The 23,441-nt window shown below is 44.8% G+C and overlaps 1 protein-coding gene across 3 annotated transcripts in view; it reads left to right on the forward strand.

Moving 5' to 3' along the window:
* The first annotated feature begins 1,602 nt into the window (after positions 1-1,602).
* The window catches only part of PIR (pirin), a 29,707-nt gene continuing 7,868 nt past the window's right edge, over positions 1,603-23,441 (forward strand). The window contains exons 1-6 of one of the 3 annotated variants that reach the window (XM_082220924.1): positions 1,603-2,077; positions 2,525-2,668; positions 5,771-5,863; positions 8,244-8,327; positions 9,668-9,874; positions 19,020-19,104. In XM_082220924.1, the coding sequence (XP_082077050.1) occupies positions 2,570-2,668; positions 5,771-5,863; positions 8,244-8,327; positions 9,668-9,874; positions 19,020-19,104 (568 nt within the window). In that variant the 5' untranslated portion in view covers positions 1,603-2,077; positions 2,525-2,569. Of the gene's footprint in view, positions 2,078-2,222; positions 2,247-2,524; positions 2,669-5,770; positions 5,864-8,243; positions 8,328-9,667; positions 9,875-19,019; positions 19,105-23,441 lie in introns of those variants that run through there. The other 2 variants (XM_082220925.1, XM_082220926.1) reach the window with 2 other exon arrangements.

The following is a 23,441-nucleotide window of genomic DNA, read 5'->3' on the forward strand; positions in this document are numbered from 1 at the left end:
GGGTGGGCGGTGGGGACACACCCACCCAAAAAGGGATAGTCCTTGACAGGCCCATGCAGAGCTTGTCTGAGTCCTAGTCTTGTTAGAATAAAGTTAGAAACTTAAACAAAAAATGCAGGAAACCATGTCCGTCCCTACAAGGCTCATGTCAAGTGTAGACCTACCTGGCTGCCCATTGTCCACCACCCTGACCTGATCCTTGATAGTACAAAGATGCACCGCTATGGTTAATGGCAGCTAGTGGAAGAATAAGAAATCGAGATAACAAACTTTTTTATTATTATAAAAGAATGGAAATGGTTTGTTGAATATTTATGGAAAAAATTATAAACAGATAAGAACATTGGCAGGATTATTGTAATAACCTGCAGTTTCATAAGAGTACGTATTTAAAGTAGATGAATAAATGAGTCAAATTAAGTTAATTTGGACATGCAGGAGATATTAAAAATAAATTTTAAGGAAAGGCAGAAAGAGGGGGAAGTAAGTCAAGTTTTGAAATGTTAAAATAACTGTAAAATTAGTGAAATTTATAAATCTGAAAAGCATAAATAATTTAAAAAAAGAAAAACTATGGTTAATGGCAGCAAGGTAGGTTAAGCCGGGTTATTGACTAACCCAACAACAACTGACTGTTGTTTATTGAGATAATAAAACTGGTTTGTCTGCGTTTTGGTGCAAAATATAAGGAACGGAACACAGCAACCAAACCACCAAGGGCAGGAAAGATACAGTACTTCCTTTCCTAGCTTTGTGTTTTTATTTGTTTCTTATCCCCGGATTTTGCCCATGAATGTAATTCATTTACAGTTACGGATGTTCATCTATACATATGTACGTATATATGTTCTAAAAATATCCAACTATGTTGTTTCTACTCTTAAATCTGAGACATCTACATGGTTTACGGTTGACACCGTTGGGAGTGCAGGACTCTGGCATCTTTAACAACCGTGTGGAAGGTAGCCATGAAACAGGGTTAGCCTCCCCTAGTTGGAAAACGCAATTGCAGCAAAAGCTTCGCCTGTCAATATTCCATCTCCCAGGAATTTTACTAATAGCTTTGCAGCCCACAATTTTGCTTTGGGCCCCTGCATCCCCCCAATTGCCAGAGGGCTCCAATTGCCAGAGGGCAAAGTGTACATGCGAATTTGTGCCTCTGTGTCCCGGGCCAGGAAAATCCTGGAGGCCCCCACCTCAAGGCTCTCCACCTAGACTATTCCCTGCCCTTGCTGGAGAAGCCAGGGGTCGCACCTGGAACCATCTGCACGCAAAACAAATGCGTGACCACTGCGCTGCTGCTGCTGCCCACCCTACACCTACGCCTTGGGACTGCGTTTGTGCTGCGTGCGACTGGATCTGATCCTGCCAGATCCCTTCTTCTGGCTCATGTCTCCTTTATGCAACCCAGCTGTGTGCTGGGAGGAGGGGGAGATTAATTTCCAGACCGGAAATGCCTCCCGGGCAACGGAGGGAATCACAAACACGCCTCGCCTTCCCTTGTTTACAAAAGGAGGTCCCGCCTCCGAAGAGCCCATAGGGTGGTTGCCCTGCTCGTTTGGACAATAAGGGGCGGGGCACAGCCAATTTTAGAAATGGGCGGGAGCATTTTGTCCGGGCGTTCCTATCCTTTGGAAAGGGCGATCCTGTGTTTGCATAATATGTGCCCTTTATAATGATCGCGGTGGCAGGTGGACTCGAGCGCCGCCTTTGGAGCGGAATCCCAAACGCCTCTCTCGTTCCTGGGGAGTAAATGTCACTTAGTCCCGTTGGAGCTGCCGGGATCCGACGCACCGCTTACCCGGGAGTAAGCCCCGTTGGAACACAGCGGGGTTTGCGCTTGAGTAAACCTGCACTGTGAGTCTGCTTCGACTCGCAGCTTTATGCAATTCGCCCACGCCCTTAGCGCTATTGTATTTGCTGTATCCGGCCCTCCTGTTTGTTTGCTTTACACGTTATGTTTTTGTAAAAAAGAAAGTCTAGTGATTTGCTGAGTCATACCGAGCTTGCTCTTTCCCCCAGCACTTCAGCAAGCAGCGTTTTCTGCCGGGTTTGTCCATCTCAGATCGGGGAGAAGGTAGGGAGCCGATAGTGGAGAAGAAGAAAGGGAACCGCTGCGGGACCATGATAAAGGTCACTTTATTTGTAGGAGGGAGGGAATTAAGAAAGCAAAGCAAACTTCTGATGGGCATATTAGCAAAGGGGGGCAAAGAAACTCTGCGATCCTATGCATATGCTCCTCAGGGGTAAGTCCCGGTGAGTTCCGTAGGGCTAGCTCTTTAGGTAAAGTGCATAGGATTGCCAGCTTAAAACCATTGACTAGTTGAAAAGAAAACCCATTTGCTAAAGGGAGCGTGTCGGGAGCGTGCATAGGATTGCCAGCTTAAAACCATTGACTAGTTGAAAAGAAAACCCATTTGCTAAAGGGAGCGTGTCGCCCCTTTGCCTGACTCTGATGCCTTCCGGCCCAGAGAGAGAGATTGTGGCTGGACGTTATTTAAGACACACGTCTTCTTTTGGGCAGGTGGTGTGAGCTTTCTTTTTAGGACTCGGTGCTGTTTCCCCAAGGATGGCTGCGACGGCGAGGAAAGTTGTCAAAACCGTGCTGAGCAGGGAACAGGCGGAAGGAGTTGGCGCTCGGGTTCGCAGAAGCATTGGGAGGCCTGAGGTAAGGCGCTGGTTGTTTCTGTTTCATATGATGCCCTAATGCAGCCTTGGCCAACTTTGGTGCTCACCAGTCATTTCAGACTAAAACTCCCATCAACTTAGCCAGCTCCTGGTTGTCCAAAATTGTCATGCCTATGTGGTGTCAAGGGGTGGCTAAGGGTACCTGAGCTCCAGATATTTTGTGTCACCCCCTTCCCTCATTGCCTATCCCTTTCCATTCCTCTTTTACACACACACACACACTATATATATATATATATATATATATATATATATATATGCAGGTTTTGGTGTCTTCGGGTGTCTTCCCGTGTAAGAGTCGGGGTGTCTGTGCGACGTTTCGACGAGGTCTCACTCGTCATCTTCAGGCTGGTGCTTTCGGCTTCTTGTTACTGGAACAGAGCAGAGTCTGGTGTTTGAGTTCCTATAAATACTGTTGAGGGGTGTGGTGTATAGCCTCCAACGTTCTGGGCAAAGAGGAAGTTCCTAGATTAGTGTGCCTTTTCTTCTTTTAGAAAAGGCACACTAATCTAGGAACTTCCTCTTTGCCCAGAACGTTGGAGGCTATACACCACACCCCTCAACAGTATTTATAGGAACTCAAACACCAGACTCTGCTCTGTTCCAGTAACAAGAAGCCGAAAGCACCAGCCTGAAGATGACGAGTGAGACCTCGTCGAAACGTCGCACAGACACCCCGACTCTTACACGGGAAGACACCCGAAGACACCAAAACCTGCATTCCTGTACCCGTGAAAATCTACGAAAGCATATATATATATATATATATATAAACTAACCTTAGAGCAGTGGTACCCAACCTTTTTTTGGCCATGCCCCACCTAAGCATCTCTAAAATCCTGATGCCCCCTCCCTGTGACATATAATTCTTATTATTCAAAAAGTGAACTATAACTGTTAATAACTCATTCTCGAATTGCCCCCTTTAAAAATCAAATTGTCCTACTGTGGGTTGTGTGCCCCACATTGGGAACCACGGCCTTAGAGGGTTCAAATGCCCATTTGGCCATTAAGCTCATTGGGTGACCTTGGGCCAGTCACAGCCTCTCAGCCTAACTTACCTCACAAGGCGGTTGTGAGGATTGAATGAGGAGGGGCAGATGAACCATGGACGCCACCTTGAGCTCCTTGTAGAAGAAAGGTGGGACACAAGTCCAATAAATAATAGTAAATTAGTCGGCACAAATTTGTACCTTGGGTTCTTTAAGTACCTTGCTATTGGTGTATGTATGTTAGGGTGTTTGATGGGGAGTGTAACACAGGGGTGGCTAAGTCAGGGACCTGATGAAGCCCCCCCAGCTTATTTTTATCCCCACCTCCCTCAAATCCTACCAGGTTTCACAGCGGCAGCAAAAAAGTGTATTATTTTTTTAAAAAAAGGAGATTTAAACCTCTCCACCTAGCAACCTGGTTCATACGAAGACCACACCCTCCTTGTCATCGTATCAATAATGAGCAGGGGAGAGCCATAGCCTCTGCCTCAGGTGATCTTCATGCTCATGCAAGTGTGTGGCACCTCATGCCCCAAAAAGGATTAGCCTCCCTGTGTAAAGCAGATTCTTTTCTATATACTGTCATCTCCAGGGTCCACTGATAACCTGAAAGACATAAGGTGCGGTGGCGCTGTGGGTTAAACCACAGAGCCTAGGGCTTGCCGATCAGAAGGCCGGTGGTTCGAATCCCTGTGACAGGGTGACCTCCCGTTGCTCGGTCCCTGCTCCTGCCAACCTAGCAGTTTGAAAGCACGCCAAAAGTGCAAGTAGATAAACAGGTACTGCTCCGGCAGGAAGGTAAACGGCATTTCTGTGCGCTGCTCTGGTTTCGGTATTCCATTGCGCCAGAAGCGGCTTAGTCATGCTGGCCACAGGACCAGGAAAAACTGTCTGCGGACAAACGCCGGCTTCCTTGGCCTGTAAAGCGAGATGAGCGCTGCCACCCCAGAGTGGTCTGCGACTGGACTTAACTGTCAGGGGTCCTTTACCTTTACCTTTAACAACATGGGTACTCTCCCCTTCTGAAAATTATGTGGGTAGTTCCCAAATTCTTTACCAGTTAACTCGAATTGAGTTCTGAATAGAACAGCCCCGTGAAGTAGACTAGGCTGAGAGTGAGTGACTGGCTCCAGATAAACTCAGTGAGCTTCCATGGCTGTGGGAGATTTGAACCCTGTCCTCCCAGGGCCTAGATCAACACACCAACCACTACAACACACTTGACTTTCTTCCAAGTTTGTAGCTTGGTTTTGAGGCAGAGGATCTTCTCACCCTGCAACTTAAGACCCTTCACCTGGAGCTGCTGCAGATGGTTTGAGCAAAGCATCTTTCTCCTGTGATGCTTACCTGGGTGCTGTAGGTAAAATAAGGTGACCCCATGCTGTGTGCCTTGATAGAGGAGTTAGGTGTTGCCTGGCTAAGGCTGTGAACATCAGTGGTGTGCCTTGAGTGCCTGCAGGTGGACTCCCGTGGGTGGGGCTAAAGAGGGAATGGGTGCAATCATTTGGCATTCTCCATTGACTTCAGTGGGAGAGTTTAACTTAATGTCACTTATTTGGGGCATTAGGGGCAAGCATAGTATACTGACATAAACTTTCATGTTAACTTAGAAATAAATCTTGTTGAATTCAGGTAGGGTTATGATTGCAACCTAAGACCCTTGTGCCATGCCCCAAACTCTGCCTATCATTATCATCATTATTATTATGCATTTTATGACAATGTAAACCCACTGTGTCCAACATCTTTGTGTTCCACTGCTGCATAGGATTTAGCATTGAACTCACCCAACAGATTTATCACCCATTTTTTACAGAGCAGCTTGCGATCTAAGTAAAATAAATTATCACTAAAATGACACCAATAACAATACTAGCACGGATTAAACACGGGGGCATGTCAGAACAAGAGTCGGGGTGAGAGGCTTGCCCCAAAAGCCTTGACAGCTTTGCTAAAAAGCACTTTCATCCTCATTGAGTGGGTGTGACTTGGAGAACAGGACCACACAAGTTCAGTTGTACATGATCTCAAACAAGTCACTTAAAAAAACAAAAACAACTTTGTAAAATTCTTGCTATTTTAATTTTCAGTTGAAAAATCTGGATCCGTTTCTGCTGCTTGATGAGTTCAAAGGAGGAAAACCGGCTGGATTTCCTGATCACCCTCACCGAGGTTTTGAAACTGTAAGTTTTTAAGGCGTGCTTGCTTATGTCTGCTGGTTTTTACCATTGCTATAGTACATAGTTTGGGAATGGGCCACAGCTCAAGGGATAGAGCCTCTGGTTTGCATACAGAAGGTAGCAGGTTCAGTCCCCAATGGCATTTACTTCCGGGTTTCAGTCCCCAAGTGAGTTACTTCCGGGTTTTGCTGCATGTGCAGAAGCTCAAAACGACGTCACGCGCATGCGCAGAAGTGGCAAATTGTGACCTGCAGATGCGCGGAGATGGGTTGTGTTCACTTCAGGATGTGAATGGGGCTCCGGAACGGATCCTGTTCGCATCCAGAGGTACCACTGTACTAAGCTAGCTGGACCAGCGATCTGATTCTGTAGAAGGCAGCTTGCTATGTTCCTGAGGCCAGCTGACTTGGGCCTCAACCGATGACAGGCCTCACATGAGACTCATTAAAGAGTTGTTTGTTTGGCTGGTTCTGTGAGATCTCTTCTCCTGCGGGGAGGAGAGAGAGAAAACAGAAGAGCTTACAGAGGCTGCCCACTGTCTCTCATTCCTATATTCCAGTTGAAGTGGCCTACATTGCCCTCTCGGAAAGCCTGGGCTATTCAAGAAGCACCTTGCTTTGAACGAACAGAGATATCATCTTTACAATGAACCAATTCTCTTTCTTTTATTAGTGGCACAGCAACTCATAGCCCCAAACCGGAAAAGTCTGATTATCTCGCTATGGAGACAAAAGGTGTGGACAAGTCACATTAATGGAAAGGCTAGCTAAACACATGAAAGCTCCGTCTGGCAAGAAATTTCATAAAAATGCTGCACCCTTTCATGCCTTTTCTGTTGAGAACCCAGCGCTATGGCCTCTCCCACAGATGCTCATGCAGTTATGGCAGACTGTATTCCTGTTTACCGCCTTTATTATTATTACAGTGGAAAATCAGTAAAATACATTTAATGTCCTACATTTCAAGCACATGGTTCCCCCAGAGACTCCTGGGAACTGTAGTTTACCCTTCACAGAACTACTATTCCCAGAACCCTTTGCAAACATTTGCCAGGATTCTTTGCCAGGATTCTTTGGGGGAGGGCATGTGCTTTAAATACATGGTGTGTACCTAGTCCTTGTCTTTGCTGTCTTATTCTAAAGTTTTAATGGATGCTCCCTGTTGCAAATGTTATTATGTACAGGTTTCCCTGAATAAAAGATAAAGGGACCCCTGACCATTAGGTCCAGTCGTGGCTGACTCTGGGGTTGCGGCGCTCATCTCGCTTTATTTGCCAAGGGAGCTGGCGTACAGCTTCCGGGTCATGTGGCCAGCATGACTAAGCCGCTTCTGGCAAACCAGAGCAGTGCACGGAAACGTTTACCTTCCCACTGGAGCACCTTAAAGGCTTAGCAGTTTTACTCTGGCCAGACTGTGTGTTCTGGAGTCTGAAAAAGGCTATGCTACAAAAAGACTTGCTCATCTTTAAGGTCATGCCAGACTCTTGCTGTGACAGATTGTGGAACATTTCTTACATCCCGCCAGGAGGCGGCACTGCTCAGTAGCAGTAGAGGTAAAGGATGAGTTTGTGCAGGGCAAAATGACTTCTTAGTGAACACGAGACTTGCAGGGAAATCTCTTTAAAGATCACCTGCTTTTTAAGCGAATGATGCATTATCAAATCCAGTGGGTAATAGGGAATACCTTTATAGGTACACAAAAGTAAAAAAAATGAAAACCACCCAGGAATTTATTGGGATTTCACCAGTGTGACTGTGTAGGAATACAGTCCAAGTAAATATTTGTGGGGAAATCACACCTATTTTTCTAGTTCATTCTTTCACTAGCAGCGTGATTTGTCCCTTAAAGTACATTCATTTTATTCGCTTTCAGTGCCCCTCATCTATGCCTCCCCCCTTCCCAGTGTTGCTTTTAGTTTGTACAATAAGTATGCAGGATATCATTCTGCCATATCTAGTTTAAATTAAAAACAGAATGTCTCTGTCTTTGGGGTACCACGAGATACCATGGGGATCAATACAGTACAGTGTAGTGCCATTGATTTCAGTGGGAAAACATTAACAATCTGTCTAACTCTTCTGTTTAAACCAATAAGATTCTAAAATGTTAACTGGCTGAATTATACCCAATATTTATTTGCTCTGTGGATTTGTTGTTGTTGTTTTTGCTTGCTTGCTTGCTTGTTTTAAGTTGTATTTTTACTGGAAATATTATTGTAAGTCTCATAAGGCTTTGGAAAGAAACAATGTCGTTTAGATTACAGTTCACTGGGCTTCGGACTACAAACTCCTTTGGAATAAATGCCTTCATGATTGTCAGATGAGACTATAAAGCCTGCTGTGAGCTTGGGCTTCCCTGATGCTTTGAATCTTCTCTTTCTCAGGTAACATACTTACTGGCAGGCGGCTCCATGGCCCATGAAGACTTCTGTGGCCACGCAGGTAGACTGAATCCAGGAGATCTGCAGGTAAGCTGAAGTGATGAGAACGGAGGTTGCCCTGTCTTGCCCTTTCACTTTGAAATTGGTTTTGAAGACTGGAAGTTTTGCAATGTATTTTTCCCCCTCTGTCGTCTTCCTAGTACACTGATTTCTGTAATGAGGAGCCTGTGACATCTCCGCCCATCCAGATTTTGTTGGCACTCGGATTGCCAGCAGCCCCCCATGGCCAATGGGTCAGGGATGGTGGGAGTTTGTGGTACAACAACATCTGGAGTGTCCTCCCTCCTGGGGCAAACCATTGGACTTCAGGATTCCCTGCATCCCAGTTTGAGATGGGTTACAGTGGTGGTACCACCACTCTGTTATGTTTGTTTAAAAGAGATGAGGTTGGGGAGCTATTTAGGTATCCAGGAGGAGGAGAAGAGAGCTCCCTGCCTTGAATTGTTTGCAGAAGAGGGAGTTTTGTGAGATGCGGTTTTTCCTACCCAGCCCAAACATCCTCTTCTGTATAAACTTTGCCAGATAGGAGCTTTGCCTTCCTCTTGATTTGTTCATCCTAAACAGAAAAAGAATGAAAGTGGCTTGATTTTGGGATTGAAGATGGGACCTGGATCTGAAAAGAGTGAAGACCGATACTGTAAACAGGGGTAGTTAACCTGCGACAACCTCCCCCCCCCCATCATCCTTGGTCATTGGAGAAGTCTGGTTAGGGTTGGACATCTGGGGGGGGGGGGGTCACAGGTTAGCTTATTCCTGTTACAGATTATGTTAAAGCTTCCAAATCCAATTCATTCTAATACAACATTTCTAAAGATCTTTAATGCAACCTTACATATCTATTTAGACCAGGGTTTCCCAAGCTTGACTCTCCAGCTGTTTTTGGACTACAATTCCCACCATCCCTCACCACTGGTCCTGCTAGCTAGGGATGATGGGAGTTGTAGTCCAAAAAAGAGCGGGAGACCCAAGCTTGGGAAACCTTGATTTAGACATACGCCCCATGAAGTTCAATGGGGCCTTACTCCCAGGTAAGCATGCATAGGATTATTGAAGCCCTAGGATATTTACATTCTGGGTCAATTCCCATCATACCACAATCCGCCGTGAAACTTTTTGTTTCCTAAGTGCTTAAAACTCATGGATTATTTTTAGCTAATAGCATAACAAATTATTAGACCTGTATTTTTGCATCTTGTTCCGCTTTGGCTAAATAATGCAAGGTGGAGTTGCCAGCTTTGATCAAAACACTGGATTGTGTGTGCAGTTTGGGGGGACGGGACTAGGAATTGAGTTGATGCTTCACTTCAGCTTCTGCAAAGCAAAATGTTTCAATTCTCTCACCTTCTCCTTTACCTTTTGGTATATAGTGGATGACAGCCGGCCGTGGCATTCTCCATGCAGAGATGCCTTGCACCGAGGAGCCAGCCCACGGCCTGCAGCTTTGGGTCAACCTGAGAAGCTCTGAGAAAATGATTGAACCCCAATACCAAGAACTCAAAAAGGAAGAAGTCCCCAAGCCTTCACAGAACGGTGTGAGTGTGTCCGTCATTTCAGGAGAGGCGCTGGGCGTAAAGGTAAACACATTTGCTGACAAACTAGCGAAAAGAGGGCTCTTTTTTAAAAAAACCCTGAACAGTTCTGATAGTTATCTTATGGCTTAATTCAACCTGCAGCCTTTTAAAAAGTGAGTCCCTTGTCTTAACTATACCTTCAGGAGGGGGGAGAGGAAGGTAAAGCCACAGCAGGGCGAATTGAGGGTGTTTGTGAGTGACTTTTCCTTCTCTGATAAGGAGCAGTAAGATTACAGGGCAAGTTACTGTGTACTCCTTGTGTTTACGTAGTCCACATGCTATTGGGGAAGGAGTCCACACTGCTGTACTTCCTTGGAAAGCTAATCTGTTGGCAAGGAAAAAGTGGAATGGAAAGAGCCCTTATATACAAAAGGATCTGCTTGCAAAGAAATGACGGACCTATGCGCTTAGATTTCTTTGCATGAAAGGCCTGCAGCCAGCTCAGTGGTGGAGGAAGCGGTGCTCTCCCTCTTCCTCTTCCTCTTCCTCCTCCTCCTGAACAGAGCCTCTAGCTGGAAAGAAAGCCACATTGCTCACGATGGCGATTTGAGGGCAATCCCCACACGGTACTCCTTCAATGGAGCCCTACTGCCACAAAGAGATGTGTACAGTACAACCTTGCCCAACCACATGACATTTTGGACTACAAGGCCCATCAGTCCTAGCCAGTATGGCCAATGGTTTGGGGTGATGGGAGTTGGAGTCCAATGACCTCAGGAGAGCACCAGGTTGGGGGTGACTATCCAGGACTTATGCTAGATAATAATAATAATAAATTTATTATTTATACCCTGCTCATCTAGCTGGGTTTCCCCAGCCACTCTGGGTGGCTTCCAACAGAATATTCAAAACATGATAAAACATCAAAACATTTAAAACTTTCCTAAACAGGGCTGCCTTAGATGTCTTCTAAAAGTCAGGTAGTTGTTTATTTCCTTGACATCTGATGGGAGGGCGTTCCACAGGGCGGGCACCACTACTGAGAAGGCCCACTGCCTGGTTCCCTGTTACCTCACTTTTCACAGTGAGGGAACCACTAGAAGGCCCTCGGAGCTGGACCACAGTTTCTGGGCAGAACGGTGGGGGTGGAGACTACAGGCACCGTCAGTGTCTTTAGCAAATGTTTTCTGGCTGTATGTTTTCCCTCAACCTGTCATATGCTTAAAATTCCAATTCACTGAAGTTACATGTTTCAGCTAGTTAATTATGTAACCCCTCAGGGTCAGACAAGTGCAAAACAAGCAGGCCAGTCGTGCTACATCTGCCATTTGTAGGGATCTGAAAGTCTGAGCCTTTAGTTTTAAGAGGATATAATTGTATGGGATATTATCCCTTTTGCTTACCTTTCTGGAAACTGTTTTTACTGTCAGTGAGATGCTGTGAGATGGATGAATTATTAGTAATAGCATCTCACTTTCAGGAAGCAGTGCCTGTATAGTCAAGCCGTGGTTTGTTCTTACGGCAAGGGAGAAAAGGAGCTGGGGCCTTGTCGGAGGAGGTTGAGTCTCAAGGGTCATAATCTTGGTATTTCAAGCAAGCATTTTATTGGGTTTTTTGCCTTCTTTTTAACAAGCTGCCTTGCTGTGACCCATCTAGAAGCACATAAAATAAGAGAGCGAGTCTCATCCTATATACTGTCGAGGCATGCCTTGGTGATATACTGGAATGTGGCTCGCAAAGGAAGCCGGACGCCTTTGTTCTTGCAGTGAACCAACAGCCACTTCCAATCAGGAAAGGTTACAGAGGGAAAACAAGCTGCACAGCTTGCTAAGCTAGTTCCAGCTGGCCCCACACAGAACACTTAAGCCCACCCCACACTTTCGGAGCTGACCCCTGACCCCTGGGCTCTGCCTCTACATTCCACTTCTTTGTTTTATTAACTGAGCCCTTGCCTGTGCAGAAGCAGAGTAGCAGATGGACCGTCTTGCCCAGGCATTCCTCCATAGCCCACTGCTAGCTTAGAGGCCGCTCAGCCTTATTTCTCATTTCATTTGTGGCATTTGGTGAGAATTCTAGGAAGAACATTGTCAAAGCAAGGCTAGAGTGGGAGATTCAATGTGGGGAAGGGCCATCTGCTTTGCTCAATGACCGGCACTTCAGGTTAGGGTTGCTAACTTCCCCTGCCTTGAAACCCTGGAGAATCACCAACCTAGAGTTAATGGTCTGGCCCAGTAGACCCTATGTATCCTTAAAACATTTCATCATGGAACTGGCAGTTCCCCCCACTGTGAGAAGTGAGGTTATAGGGAAGCAGGCAGAGGGCCTGCCCTGCAGAATGCCATCTCTTCAGATGCCAAGGTTGTAACTATACAACCTTTAGAAGACACCTGAAGGTAGACCCGTATAGGGAAGTTTTTAATGTTTTATTATGTGTTTGTATATGGCAACCCAGTCAGATGGGCAGGGTACAAATAAAATAATAATGTATAATCTGGTTTCTCCTCCCACAAGGCATCCTTTTTTAATCAGCCACCCACTCTAGAGTCTGTATAATTTTTATTTCCCAATAATTCAGCCTCACATCTGAAGAGGTTGGCCAAGGTTGTCCCCAACAGTTAACAGCACAGCTTCTTAGGTGATGCTCTATTTCTGTGGCCGAAGCTGTGTAAAATGCACCCGCCGGGCCAGATTCCTCCTGGACCACAATTTTCAAAGCCTAGTCTGGTACGTCTAGGAGGAGCATAGCCGATTTATCAGTCTGATATTACCTGGCAAGATGAAGAAAATACACACATTCTGTGGTGCATTAAAATAATTTATGTAGACACGCTATACCAGAGAGACACATTACTCTGCTTATACATTTATTACCTGCACTGCATTTTTCATTGCTTAAACAATTGCTGAAAGTTTTCCAGGTGGAAGAACTCGAAAAAGTTTCATGAGGAAATGAAAGCTTTGGCTATTTGCAAACCTAAAGCATTGAAACAATCTGCATCCTATTTGCAACCTACCATTGGCAGTTTGACAGCTGGATGATGCCTTACTTCTGGGTGGAGTCAGTTGATCAGAAGTTTGGTGTAAAGTTTCAGATGCAGAGGGGTGGCGGATGCCTACTTGGATGAAAATTTCTGCAGACTCAGCATGCCCACCTAGGATGTCAGCACTTGGCTTTAGATGTTCATGGGCATGTCCAGCAGCAATGAATTCTGGGAATAGCTACTGTAGCTGGGTGAACTGGGTGAGAAGCCAATTAAAATAGAGAGCCCCTGGGTGAGCACTTGACTGTGGCTCAGTTAATCCTGAGTTGCCTGGAAACTAATATTCTACACTATAGAAAAAAGTATGTTTAAAGTTGGACTTTAGAAAAAACAATTGCTCTAGCAAACTTCATTTTACTATACAGTGGTACCTCAGGTTACAAACACTTCAGGTTACAGACTCCGCTAACCTGGAAGTAGTAACTTGGGTGAAGAACTTTACCTCAGGATGAGAACAGAAATTGCACACCGGCAGCGTGATGGCAGCGGGAGTCCTCATTAGCTTAACCTCAGGTTAAGAACAGTTTCAGGTTAAGAACGGACCTCCAGAACAAATTAAGTTTGTAACCAGAGGTGCCACTGTATTAGATCAGTATTTGTAAGTTCCTGGGGTAAATAACACCCATAAAGGAAATACTTAATCCACTTTGTGCATCTTAAATACTATTTGTAGAATTTTCCATGTGTTTAATGAGCCCATACTGAAAGCATTGTTGCCACAACAACTAATGCATCGTGCTCAATTTTGGGATCCATCAGATTGAACACAATCCATGAGCCATGTCACGTTTCTTGTTATTAGTAGTCTTTTATAGTCTCAAACAGATAAGCTAAAAAAGGTCTCATCAAGCCACTGCTGAGCCACAATTATAGATGATGGGCTGTGTTTGGCTTGGTGGGTTAGCCAGTTGTGCAAGCATGATGTAAGTGCTTGGGATAGGATATACCCAAAACTCTGCCAACACAGCGTTGACAGATAGGATTTGGCAAGGCAGAAATATTATACTCTGATGGCAGATAAACTGGGGGCATAAGGTAGGCATCATGGTCTATCTTTACACATTAGCTCTGACAGAGGAATGAAAGAATCTCTACTTCGCTTTCCACCTTTAACAGTGATTTTAGAAGCTGCTTCCATTGTGAAAGAGAGGCAGCGGCTGCTCATTACTCCCAGTTTCTAGTGCTTCACCAATGGGAACATTTCACATTGTCTCACCAGTTCAGCCAATTAACTTCAGAAGCTTCATCACCGCATTGCCACAGGCACAAACGCCCTCTGCACAAATGTCAACACTGAATATAGCAGCAAATATGTTTACGGTCATCACAGGGTCATATTTTGAGTTACTGTATTTTTCGCCCCATAGGACGCACTGGCCTATAGGACGCACCAAGTTTTTTTGGGGGGAAATAAAGGAAAAAAAATTATTTTCCCCAGGCACTTGTGGGCCCAGCAGCGGGGAGAAGCGCTCTTCTCCCCGCAGCCCGCCTTCAGACCAGGTCCGGGGACAGCGGGAAAACGCACTGCGCCTCCCAGCTGTCCCCGGAGCTTGTGGGGCTGGCGGCGGGGTCTCCCCGCCGTCAGCCTCCAAACCACTTCGGGAGACAGCGGGATGGCGGCGTTCCGCCTCCCTCTGTCCCCCGACCTTGTGGGGCTGGCGCTGGGGCTCTCCAGGCTTCAGCGAAAGCCTGCATTCGCCCCATAGGACGCACACACATTTCCCCTTCATTTTTGGAGGGGGAAAAGTGCGTCCTATAGGGCGAAAAATACGGTACTCGTTTTCATTATAATACCTACTTAGACTTGTGTGGAATTCTTTAGCTGTAATTTTTGCGTTGTAGGGGGGCTGGACTAGATGCGCCTTGGGGGTCCCTTCTATAAGTCTGTGAATACAGACTGAGGAATATTAGTAAGCATGGCTTGTTGCCCAGCTACTGCTACGCAACAAGTTCTAACCATATGCATATATCCCGCATTTAAAAATGAAGATAATGCCTGCAGTTACAGTAAATGTTGTTTGCAAACTCATGGGATGACTTCACATTGCATACTTTTCTGAAGCTTTTCCAATTGCATGTCTTTAATTTTATCACCTTCTAGCATTCCTCTCATTGTTTTTATTAGCAAACGTGCTATTCATTATGAAGACAAATCAATGCCACATGTAAGCTGTATGGCCTAAGGAAATCATGACCATACCAAGGGGAAGTTGCTGCCCTTTCTAGTGCAGGTATAACAGACAGAAAAACCCACCACCTTCAGATCGGTCATAAATTCTCTTTCTGTGTGTTGAAGGTGCTTTGTTGAACCATTTTAATGCTGGTGCCTTATTACCACGAATAACTGGAAAAAAAATGTAGGCAAGATGAGCCAAAGTGGGGTTTGCATACCAAAGTAGTCATAAATTCTTTCAACATGTGGCTTCAAATCTTTCCATAAGTACTTTGCAGTGCTGTTTTAAAAGGCATTTTTGATTTAATGCCTCTTTTTGCCTTCCGGAAGGCACCCTTTTAAAAATTCAACGTGATGCATTTCCACTTCTGATTCATTTCCTGACCCAAGGTTGCAATTTGTACTCTGGTACAAGACACCGCTCCTTGAAATTTCATGTTTGAGGGGAACTGGCTTTCCTGTTTCTTATTTTAAGAATAGCCATTCCCTTTTCTAACAAGAAGGCAACATGGATTTGGGTTGTATGAACTGTTGTTTAGTATAGGTTCACAGGGCAGGTTCAACAAGCAGGAGAGGTCTTGGGAGATCTTGTAAAATAATTGGAAGCAAGCACCGTTGGAGAATGCAGTTTGTGTTTCATTACTTTACTTTTCATCTGATGCCTTTAGGGCATGCCTGCGCACGGAGGTATAAAGGGCGTTTACCAATTCTTATAATCAAAATCCCTGGCATCTGAGTGATGGCAGTGTAGGAAATTCATTGGGAAAATGTAGCAGAGAGGATTGCGAGAGGAGGTCCTTCCTCTCTCGTAAACCCAGAATTGGGGCATCCAATAAAGTTTATAGTTGGGAGATTCAGTGTAGATAAGAGGAAGGACTTCACACAGCACATACCTAAACTATGCTGCCACAAGATGTAATGATGGCAGCCAGCTTGGACAACATTAAAAGGAGATTACACAGATTCATGTGGAATAAGGCTATTGGTGGCTACTAGCCAAGATAGCTGTATTAGGTACAGAATCGGAGCTGGAATGTCTCTGAAATCTAATTGCTGAGGACAACAAGCAGGAGAGGTCTTTTGCTCTCATTTCCTTGTGGGCTTCCTGTAGGCAACAGGTTGACCACTGAGAGAACTGGCTAGAAAGACCTTAAGTGTGCCCAAGCAGGGCTGATCTTACATTCTTGCCATATAAGAAATGGCTGTTGGTATCAGGCACACCATAGTAGTATGAATTACATGGAAATTATGAGTTGTAAAGATGATTGTAGAGCAGAGAGATTTCTAGATTTTGTTTACATTGTGTTAGAATATATCTCAGGTCTCGTGTCTCATTTTAAAAATCCTGACCACAATGTCTGAAGACTTCTTGCATTAGTCCGTGATTGCAATTCAAGTCTTACCCGAAAGGGCCACCTCCAGGGGTGAGAGGTTACTCTCTTTGCTAAATTAATCCCTAGTATCCCTGCTGAGCCCCATGGAGTCTGTGTGGGTTTGGAGGATTAGGTTACTAAAACACTGGCAAAGACAGAGAAAGAAATAGCTTTGTGCTCACTTTGCCTATTAAATTTGTTTAGAGGAAATTCATTTTCTCCAGACATGCCCCATAGGACTGACTTGCACACACAAAAGTATAATATTTCCACATAATATTTTAAAACGTTAAAATTAATTGCATTGCTTATAGGTTCTGCAGTTACATTGGGGTTAGTAGCCATTAGTTTATTTATCTTTCATGAGTTTGACAAGTTTAAAACTGGATTAGACAAACTATTGAATATTATTGCATTTTATGGCAGCCAATTCTATAATTTGGGTGAAAAAATACTTCCTTTCGTATATTCACCAATTAAGTTGGTTGCTCTCTTCCAATTCTAGTTTTCCAGCTCTTCAATGTCCTTTTTGAGATAGCGACCTGAACTTTAGGCCACATTCAAAATGCTGGCAATTCTATATTCAGTCTCTTTCCTAATAATCCATAGGATGGCTTTTGGTTTTTTCAGAGCTGTCACACTGAATATTCCTTTATTTCCCCCTTCTCTGTTTAGAAGTCTCTCTTCATTAAGCCACGAGCTTGACAGCAAAGCAAATCTTTAAAAACGTATCTGCAGGAGAACTAAATGAAGTGCTCTCTAAATCCTGCAGATCTTTATCAGAAAGAGAACAGTCAGGAGAAAATGCCCTGTTTGTCATATGGACCGAGAGAAATGTTCATACCTGAACCTGTTCCAATAGGAGTAATAAGATGGTACGATAAAGTCTGCTGAAGTACAAATGTGTATGGTGCAGAACTGCGCCCACCCATCCTAAAAATGGTTTAATCAGTGCTACATATCCATATAAAGACTCTTTCCCTGGTTTACGATTCTTCAGCATTTCCTTGAGACTTCACAGTACTTGGCTTCTCAGCTTCTAGGTCAGTGATGGAAAATCTGTGGCCATCCCAATGTAGTTGGACTCCACCTCCCATCAGTCCTGATGGTTGCCCTTGTTGGCTGAGTCTGATGGGAGTTGAAGTTCAGTCACATCTGGAGGGCCACAGTTTCCCAATCCCAGTTCTAGGTTAAATGCAGGCAAGGTAGCCACTGATGCTGAAAGACCTACATTGTCTCCCAGTACATTTATGAGCACAATTCAAAGTGTTGGTGCTGACCTTTAAAGCCCTAAACGGCCTCAGCCCAGTATACCTGAAGGAGCGTCTCCACCCCCATTGTTCAGACCGGACACTGAGGTCCAGCGTTGAGGGCCTTCTGGCAGTTCCCTCACTGTGAGATGTGAGGTTACAGGGAACCAGGCAGAGGGCCTTCTCAGTAGTGGCAGCCGCCTTGTGGAATGCCCTCCCATCCGATGTTAAGGAAATAAACAACTACCTGATTTTTAGAAGACATATGAAGGCAGCCCTGTTTAGGGAAGTTTTTGATGTTTGATATTTTATCATGTTTTTAATATTTTGTTGGGAGCCGCCCAGAGTGGCTGGGGAAACCCAGCTAGATGGGCAGAGTATAAATAATAAATTCTTCTTCTTCTTCTTCTTCTTCTTCCTCTTCCTCTTCCTCTTCCTCTTCTTCTTCTTCTTCATTACTAAAGAAGAGAGGCCTCCTGTTCTTTTCATAGAAGTTTAGAAGAGGGAATTTCAGCAAGCTTAGCTTGCAATGGCAAGCTGAAATTCTCTCTTCTACACAACTTTGAAAGTCACAGGCAGCCTGCACTATTTCAGATCTGCCCACCACATATGCAAGGACTATGCATTTTGGGATTCAAACATCTTGTTTCTGCAACCATGTGGGGAAAATAACACACGAGCATTTGGAGGCCTTACTCACGCCATTTTTGTCTCCCCTGGAGACAATTTTCTTTGAAGGCAACAGTCCGAATATGGTGTCTATTTGAATGGGAGGCTGTGAATCTCGCTCATACATTTCACTTTTCTATGCCACCTCCTTGGATTCAGGGTGGGAGTGGGAATTTTGAATTTCAGAACTGAGGCCAGCAGGAGGTCTCCTTATTCAGAGTTGAGTTAGCATTTCACCCCCCCCAAAAAAACCCCTCTGCCTTCTTTCCAGTTCTTGAATGTAAATATCCATCGCTTTTTTGTTTTTACTTCCTTACCATTTGTTTGTTGTTCTGACTCCATGCAATTTCTTTAGGGTTTGTGGCTAGCATAAAAAGAGCCTCTCAAATATTCTTTTGAACAGTTGTGCTGAAGCAGATTATAATTATTTGAAGAGTGCAGCCTAAAATATATATAAATATGCACAATCTACAGGCCCTTGCATTAAATTAACTCAGTGGCAGACAGTTATTTCTGAGGAGACATGTATAGGATTGCTATTGTTCTAGAGGTAGTGTTTAGTCATCATGACCAGTTACAACCGATAGCCTTATTGTCCATTGAAATGCACTGCTGGTGAACTCCCTCTTTGTTTTGATGTGTTTTATGCTGCCAGCCCATTTTCCTCCTCCTGAGATGTCAATTTTCCCTGTTGCTGTTCAGTCCAAGGTGTATACCCGCACTCCGACGTTGTATCTGGATTTCAAGTTAGACAAAGGAGCGAAACACACCCAGGCTGTTCCCAAAGGTAGGAAACATTTCCTTCATCTTGTCAAAAATGGAATTTGGAGCAGCTTCAATGGTGATGCTTCAATCTCGTTATTGGTGCCTTGTTCTTAATGGATGGGTTCTTAGCGTGGGCTTAACTTCCATTCCCATTTTTGGTTATGTGCTTGGGCCTTTTTACATGACGAAATATCTGAGGGTCTGTTCTGCCCATAGCACCTTTTTTCCACATGGATTTCCAAGTCACGTCAGAGGTATGGCCCAATAGGTACATAAAGGTAAAGGAACCCTTGACCATTAGGTCCAGTCGTAGCCGACTCTGGGATTGCAGTGCTCATCTCGCTTTATTGGCCAAGGGAGCTGGCGTACAGCTTCTGGGTCTTGTGGCCAGCATGACTAAGCCGCTTCTGGCGAACCAGAGCAGCGCACGGAAACGCCGTTTACCTTCCTGCCAGAGCGGTACCTATTTATCTACTTACACTTTGACGTGCTTTCAAACTGCTAGGTGGGCAGGAGCAGGGACCAAGCAACGGGAGCTCACCCCGTCGTGGGGATTCGAACCGCCGACCTTCTGATCGGCAAGTCCTAGGCTCTGTGGTTTAACCCACAGCTCCACCCTCGTCTCAATAGGTACATAGTCACACTTGAAAGACTTAATAGCTACAGTGCTGTAATCTCACTGGTGCAGCAGGGCCTCTGGTGTCTCGCCTCCCTCTGCACACTTTTAAAATCTGCTTTTGAGCATCCTTAACCCTCTGGAGCCAATTTGGAGGTTGGGTGCAGGGACTGAAGAGGACAGGAGAGGAATCTCTGTTGGGCACACAGACGTCTGTTGTGCTGGTGCATATGGCGTGTGGCTTCCCTCCAGGAATAACCATAAGCCCTGTTCAGTCATTTTTCCATCACGTGGTCACCATCTCATGCCCTCCATGGGATGCAGCTGCTGGTCCCGCCCTCCCTGTCACATTTCCAGCAGCCCCGTCCATCAAACACAGATTTCTGTGGGGTGAGGCAGCAGCCTGCTCTCCCTGTGCAGTTTCTGAATTGTGCGGGGAGCCTCCAGACATAGAGTAGGCCCCCCATTTGAGACCATTTCCTCTAATGTGTAGAGGGCCGCCGGGGCACATGACAGGGGCAGAAGCCAAGGAGGCAGGGCAACAAACACAGCAACACTCTTTGCTTTGGGCATCATGAATCGTGTAAGGAAAGGAGGACTGAATGAATAGGATTATAGTGAAATAGGCAATACTCTGGACCTGTGACTACGCACATTGCCCGGTAGCTCTTTCGCAAGTTAATGGCTTCACTTCCATTCTTGTAGGAAAAATACGTGCTCCACTGATTTAGGGTCAAAGTGTTTGGTATGTGAGAAATCTGTGACCTGGTTTTATTAATGCAGCCGTTAGTACATTCCAATTCGATTAGAGCAGTTGGATAATGGGATATTTTTTTATCGTCTCTCTCCATTGTGCCATTTCCCCAGTCTAAATTATACTCTCAAACTGTGGTTTGCCAAGTGAGGTAAAAAGTACAATACCCTTTAGGGGCAGCTGATTGGGGAAATTGGGGTGAGGTGGGGAGAATGAAAAACGCACATTTCCATTGCTCTAATCAGATTGGTAGCCTCTCATGGCTGCATTTCATTTAAAGACAGAATGGCAGACAATCCAATCCCATGAACACGTAGTTCAGCCCCAGTTCTTGCAGAAACAGATGGCTGCTGGCTAGATACTGAGGCCAGTCAGTAAGATTTTTATATATTGTAAATGCTCTGCCTCAGTTGCAAAGAATCCGAGTTTGGATCCAAAAAACTTATGCACACACTTATCTTGCTACATATGCTATCCTGACTTTGGTAAGGCTCATTTGAATAAAGATTGCCAAGGTATTTTTTTTATATATAGTTGTTATTAAATGAGCTGAGGATCTGGAGTTGCAAAATTCCTTGGCATTTGCCACACATGTTTGTCTGTTAGATAATGGGCAAAGAATTAGCTGCAAATTTGCTCCATAAGATTTTTCAGCCATTTCTGTGGGAGACGGATGTTTGTTTCTGCACATTTGTGTTTCGTATGTAAACAAATTTATGGAAACTCTGGCCTTTTAAAGCAGTATACTAATAACCACTGAACAGTTAAGGAGCTGACACATAAATATATCAATAAATACTCATTTGCTATCTTTTGAATTATATCCTGAGTTCAAGTAAATCACTTTTAACACTTCTAAAAGGCAGCTGAAGATTTAAGAAGGGCAGGAGAATTACAGGCTTCTCTCTTAGGTATTTATAGAGCTGGCTTCTTTTGAAGAGGTATATGATGAGCATAAAGAGATCACAATCCCCTGCTACAGAATATCGGCAAACAAGGAACTATTAGTTCCTGAGGGGATTAGCAGAAGCTCTAGAGAACTATAGAGAGCAGTGCCTTCCCCACTTCCTGCTTAAGATGATGTGTGTTGTCCTGAGGGAAGATGGATGAGGAGAAGCCAAGTCCAGGGAGCGCATAACCATCATGGACCATCAATAGCCTGAGAGAGCTATTGCTAAGGCTAAGGCTAAAAGATTCCACGCCAAGGTTTGTGAGCAGGAGTACTGGGTCTTAGAGGAGACCATATAGTGTGCATTACAGACACCTGCTGGAATGGGGAAGACCAATGGGACATGGTTTTCTGGATGCAAACCGTTGTTAGATCCAGGAAGCATGTACTGAAGGTTGTGTCATTCTGTATTTCAGAGACAACATAGTCCTTAATGTGCTGGAAGAAGTCTGCCCTGCTAAGTTCCCACGTTCTCCCTTTACTCTTCTTCAGTGCAGTCACAAGGAGAGATCAGAAGTTTCTGCTTCTGCTTTAGTTCTACCACAGTTTAGCTGAAACCGTCAACTGTGGTTAATCTTAACTATGATTAGTGAAAACAAGCCAGCTTGGTGTTCTGTGGCTCCAGTGGGTCATCTCAGATCAGATCAGCTGGTGTTTTCCGATGCAAGCTAGATTTCTAGTTGAATTCAGCAGTCTTCCTTAGGAATCTGTGATGGGCAAGTGGGGCCTGCAACAAAACGTTATGTGGGTTAATGATTGGTTTTAGTGCTGCAGACAACTCCACCTTCCTAGGCCTCCCACTCTGCCATTCTTGTTGTGCCTCCATTTTGCATCCCTTTCCTGTGCCACACTCTTGTTTTGTTGTGTCAGTTACCATGAAATTCCCCTCTGTCTTCACATCTGTTCCTCTCCCGTGTTCACTGATTTGCTTCTTCGCCTTCCTCCTCACTTTCAAGTCATGTCTTGGTTTTTTCGTCGGCTTTCCTCTCTTCCCTTCTCTCTCCTGCTTCTTGCTTTCAGCTGCATAATCTTCTTGCTCATAGTTTGTTCACTTTCTTCTGACCCAGTTTTTGCTTTCATAATTTTTCACCATCAACTTCTAATCTGCTGGGTCTGCTTCCCCTCATCTTGTTAATCTTTTTCCTTCCCTCTGAGCCAGTGTGGTGTAGTGATTAAGAGCGGTGGACTCATAATCTGGTGAACTAGGTTCAATTCCCTGCTCCTCCACATGCAGCTGCTGGGTGACCTTGGGCTAGTCACACTTCTCTGAAGTCTCTCAGCCTCACTCACCTCACAGAGTGTTTCTTATGGGGAAGGAAGGGAAAGGAGATTGTTAGCTGCTTTGAGACTCCTTAGGATAGTGATAAAGCGGGATATCAAATCCAAACTCCTCCTCCTCCTCCTCCTCCTCCTCCTCCTCCTCCTCCTCGCCCCAAACTCATTGTTCTCCTAGCAGATACAGCCAGGAGCCTGGGCAATGGAAACTTATCACGCAAGCCCTACTTCCAACATATTTTTAATGGCAACAGACATGGATGAATCAGGCAGACCCTGCACACATATGCAGTTGTGTTTCATCCTTTGGAAGGGAGTTTGCCTCCTTTGTGTGTTAACATGTTTTTGTTTTGTTTCTTGTACTCCTGCAAATCCTGGTGTTCCCCTGAGTCTCTGGATGCTTGTGTAGGAGGTTTTAGGCATATAAGTATCCCCACTTACCCCAAGAAGCAGAGGAAAAAAGGGGAATGGTTTGGAATGGCTGCTGTACAATCTATCCATGTCTCAAAATCAGTTATCAGCCCACTGTTTAACTTCTGAAGAAGTCTTAAGCATAACTATATAGCCGCAAAATTTGACCTTTTAAGGCTACCTTCCAATCTGTGTCTATTTATGGAGAAAAATTGTGGTCCTTTAACTGGAGCTTAATGTGTTGGGATTTTCATGTTGAAATGATGGGGCTTGCTGCTTGTTCTGGGATATGTGCCCAGAGAATGAGAAGGATATAACCTTGAAAGTAGAATTGCTGTGGCTGAAATCCATGTG

This window comes from Podarcis vaucheri (genome assembly GCF_965113315.1).
Source record: "Podarcis vaucheri genome assembly, chromosome: 4".
Classification (NCBI taxonomy): domain Eukaryota; kingdom Metazoa; phylum Chordata; class Lepidosauria; order Squamata; family Lacertidae; genus Podarcis; species Podarcis vaucheri.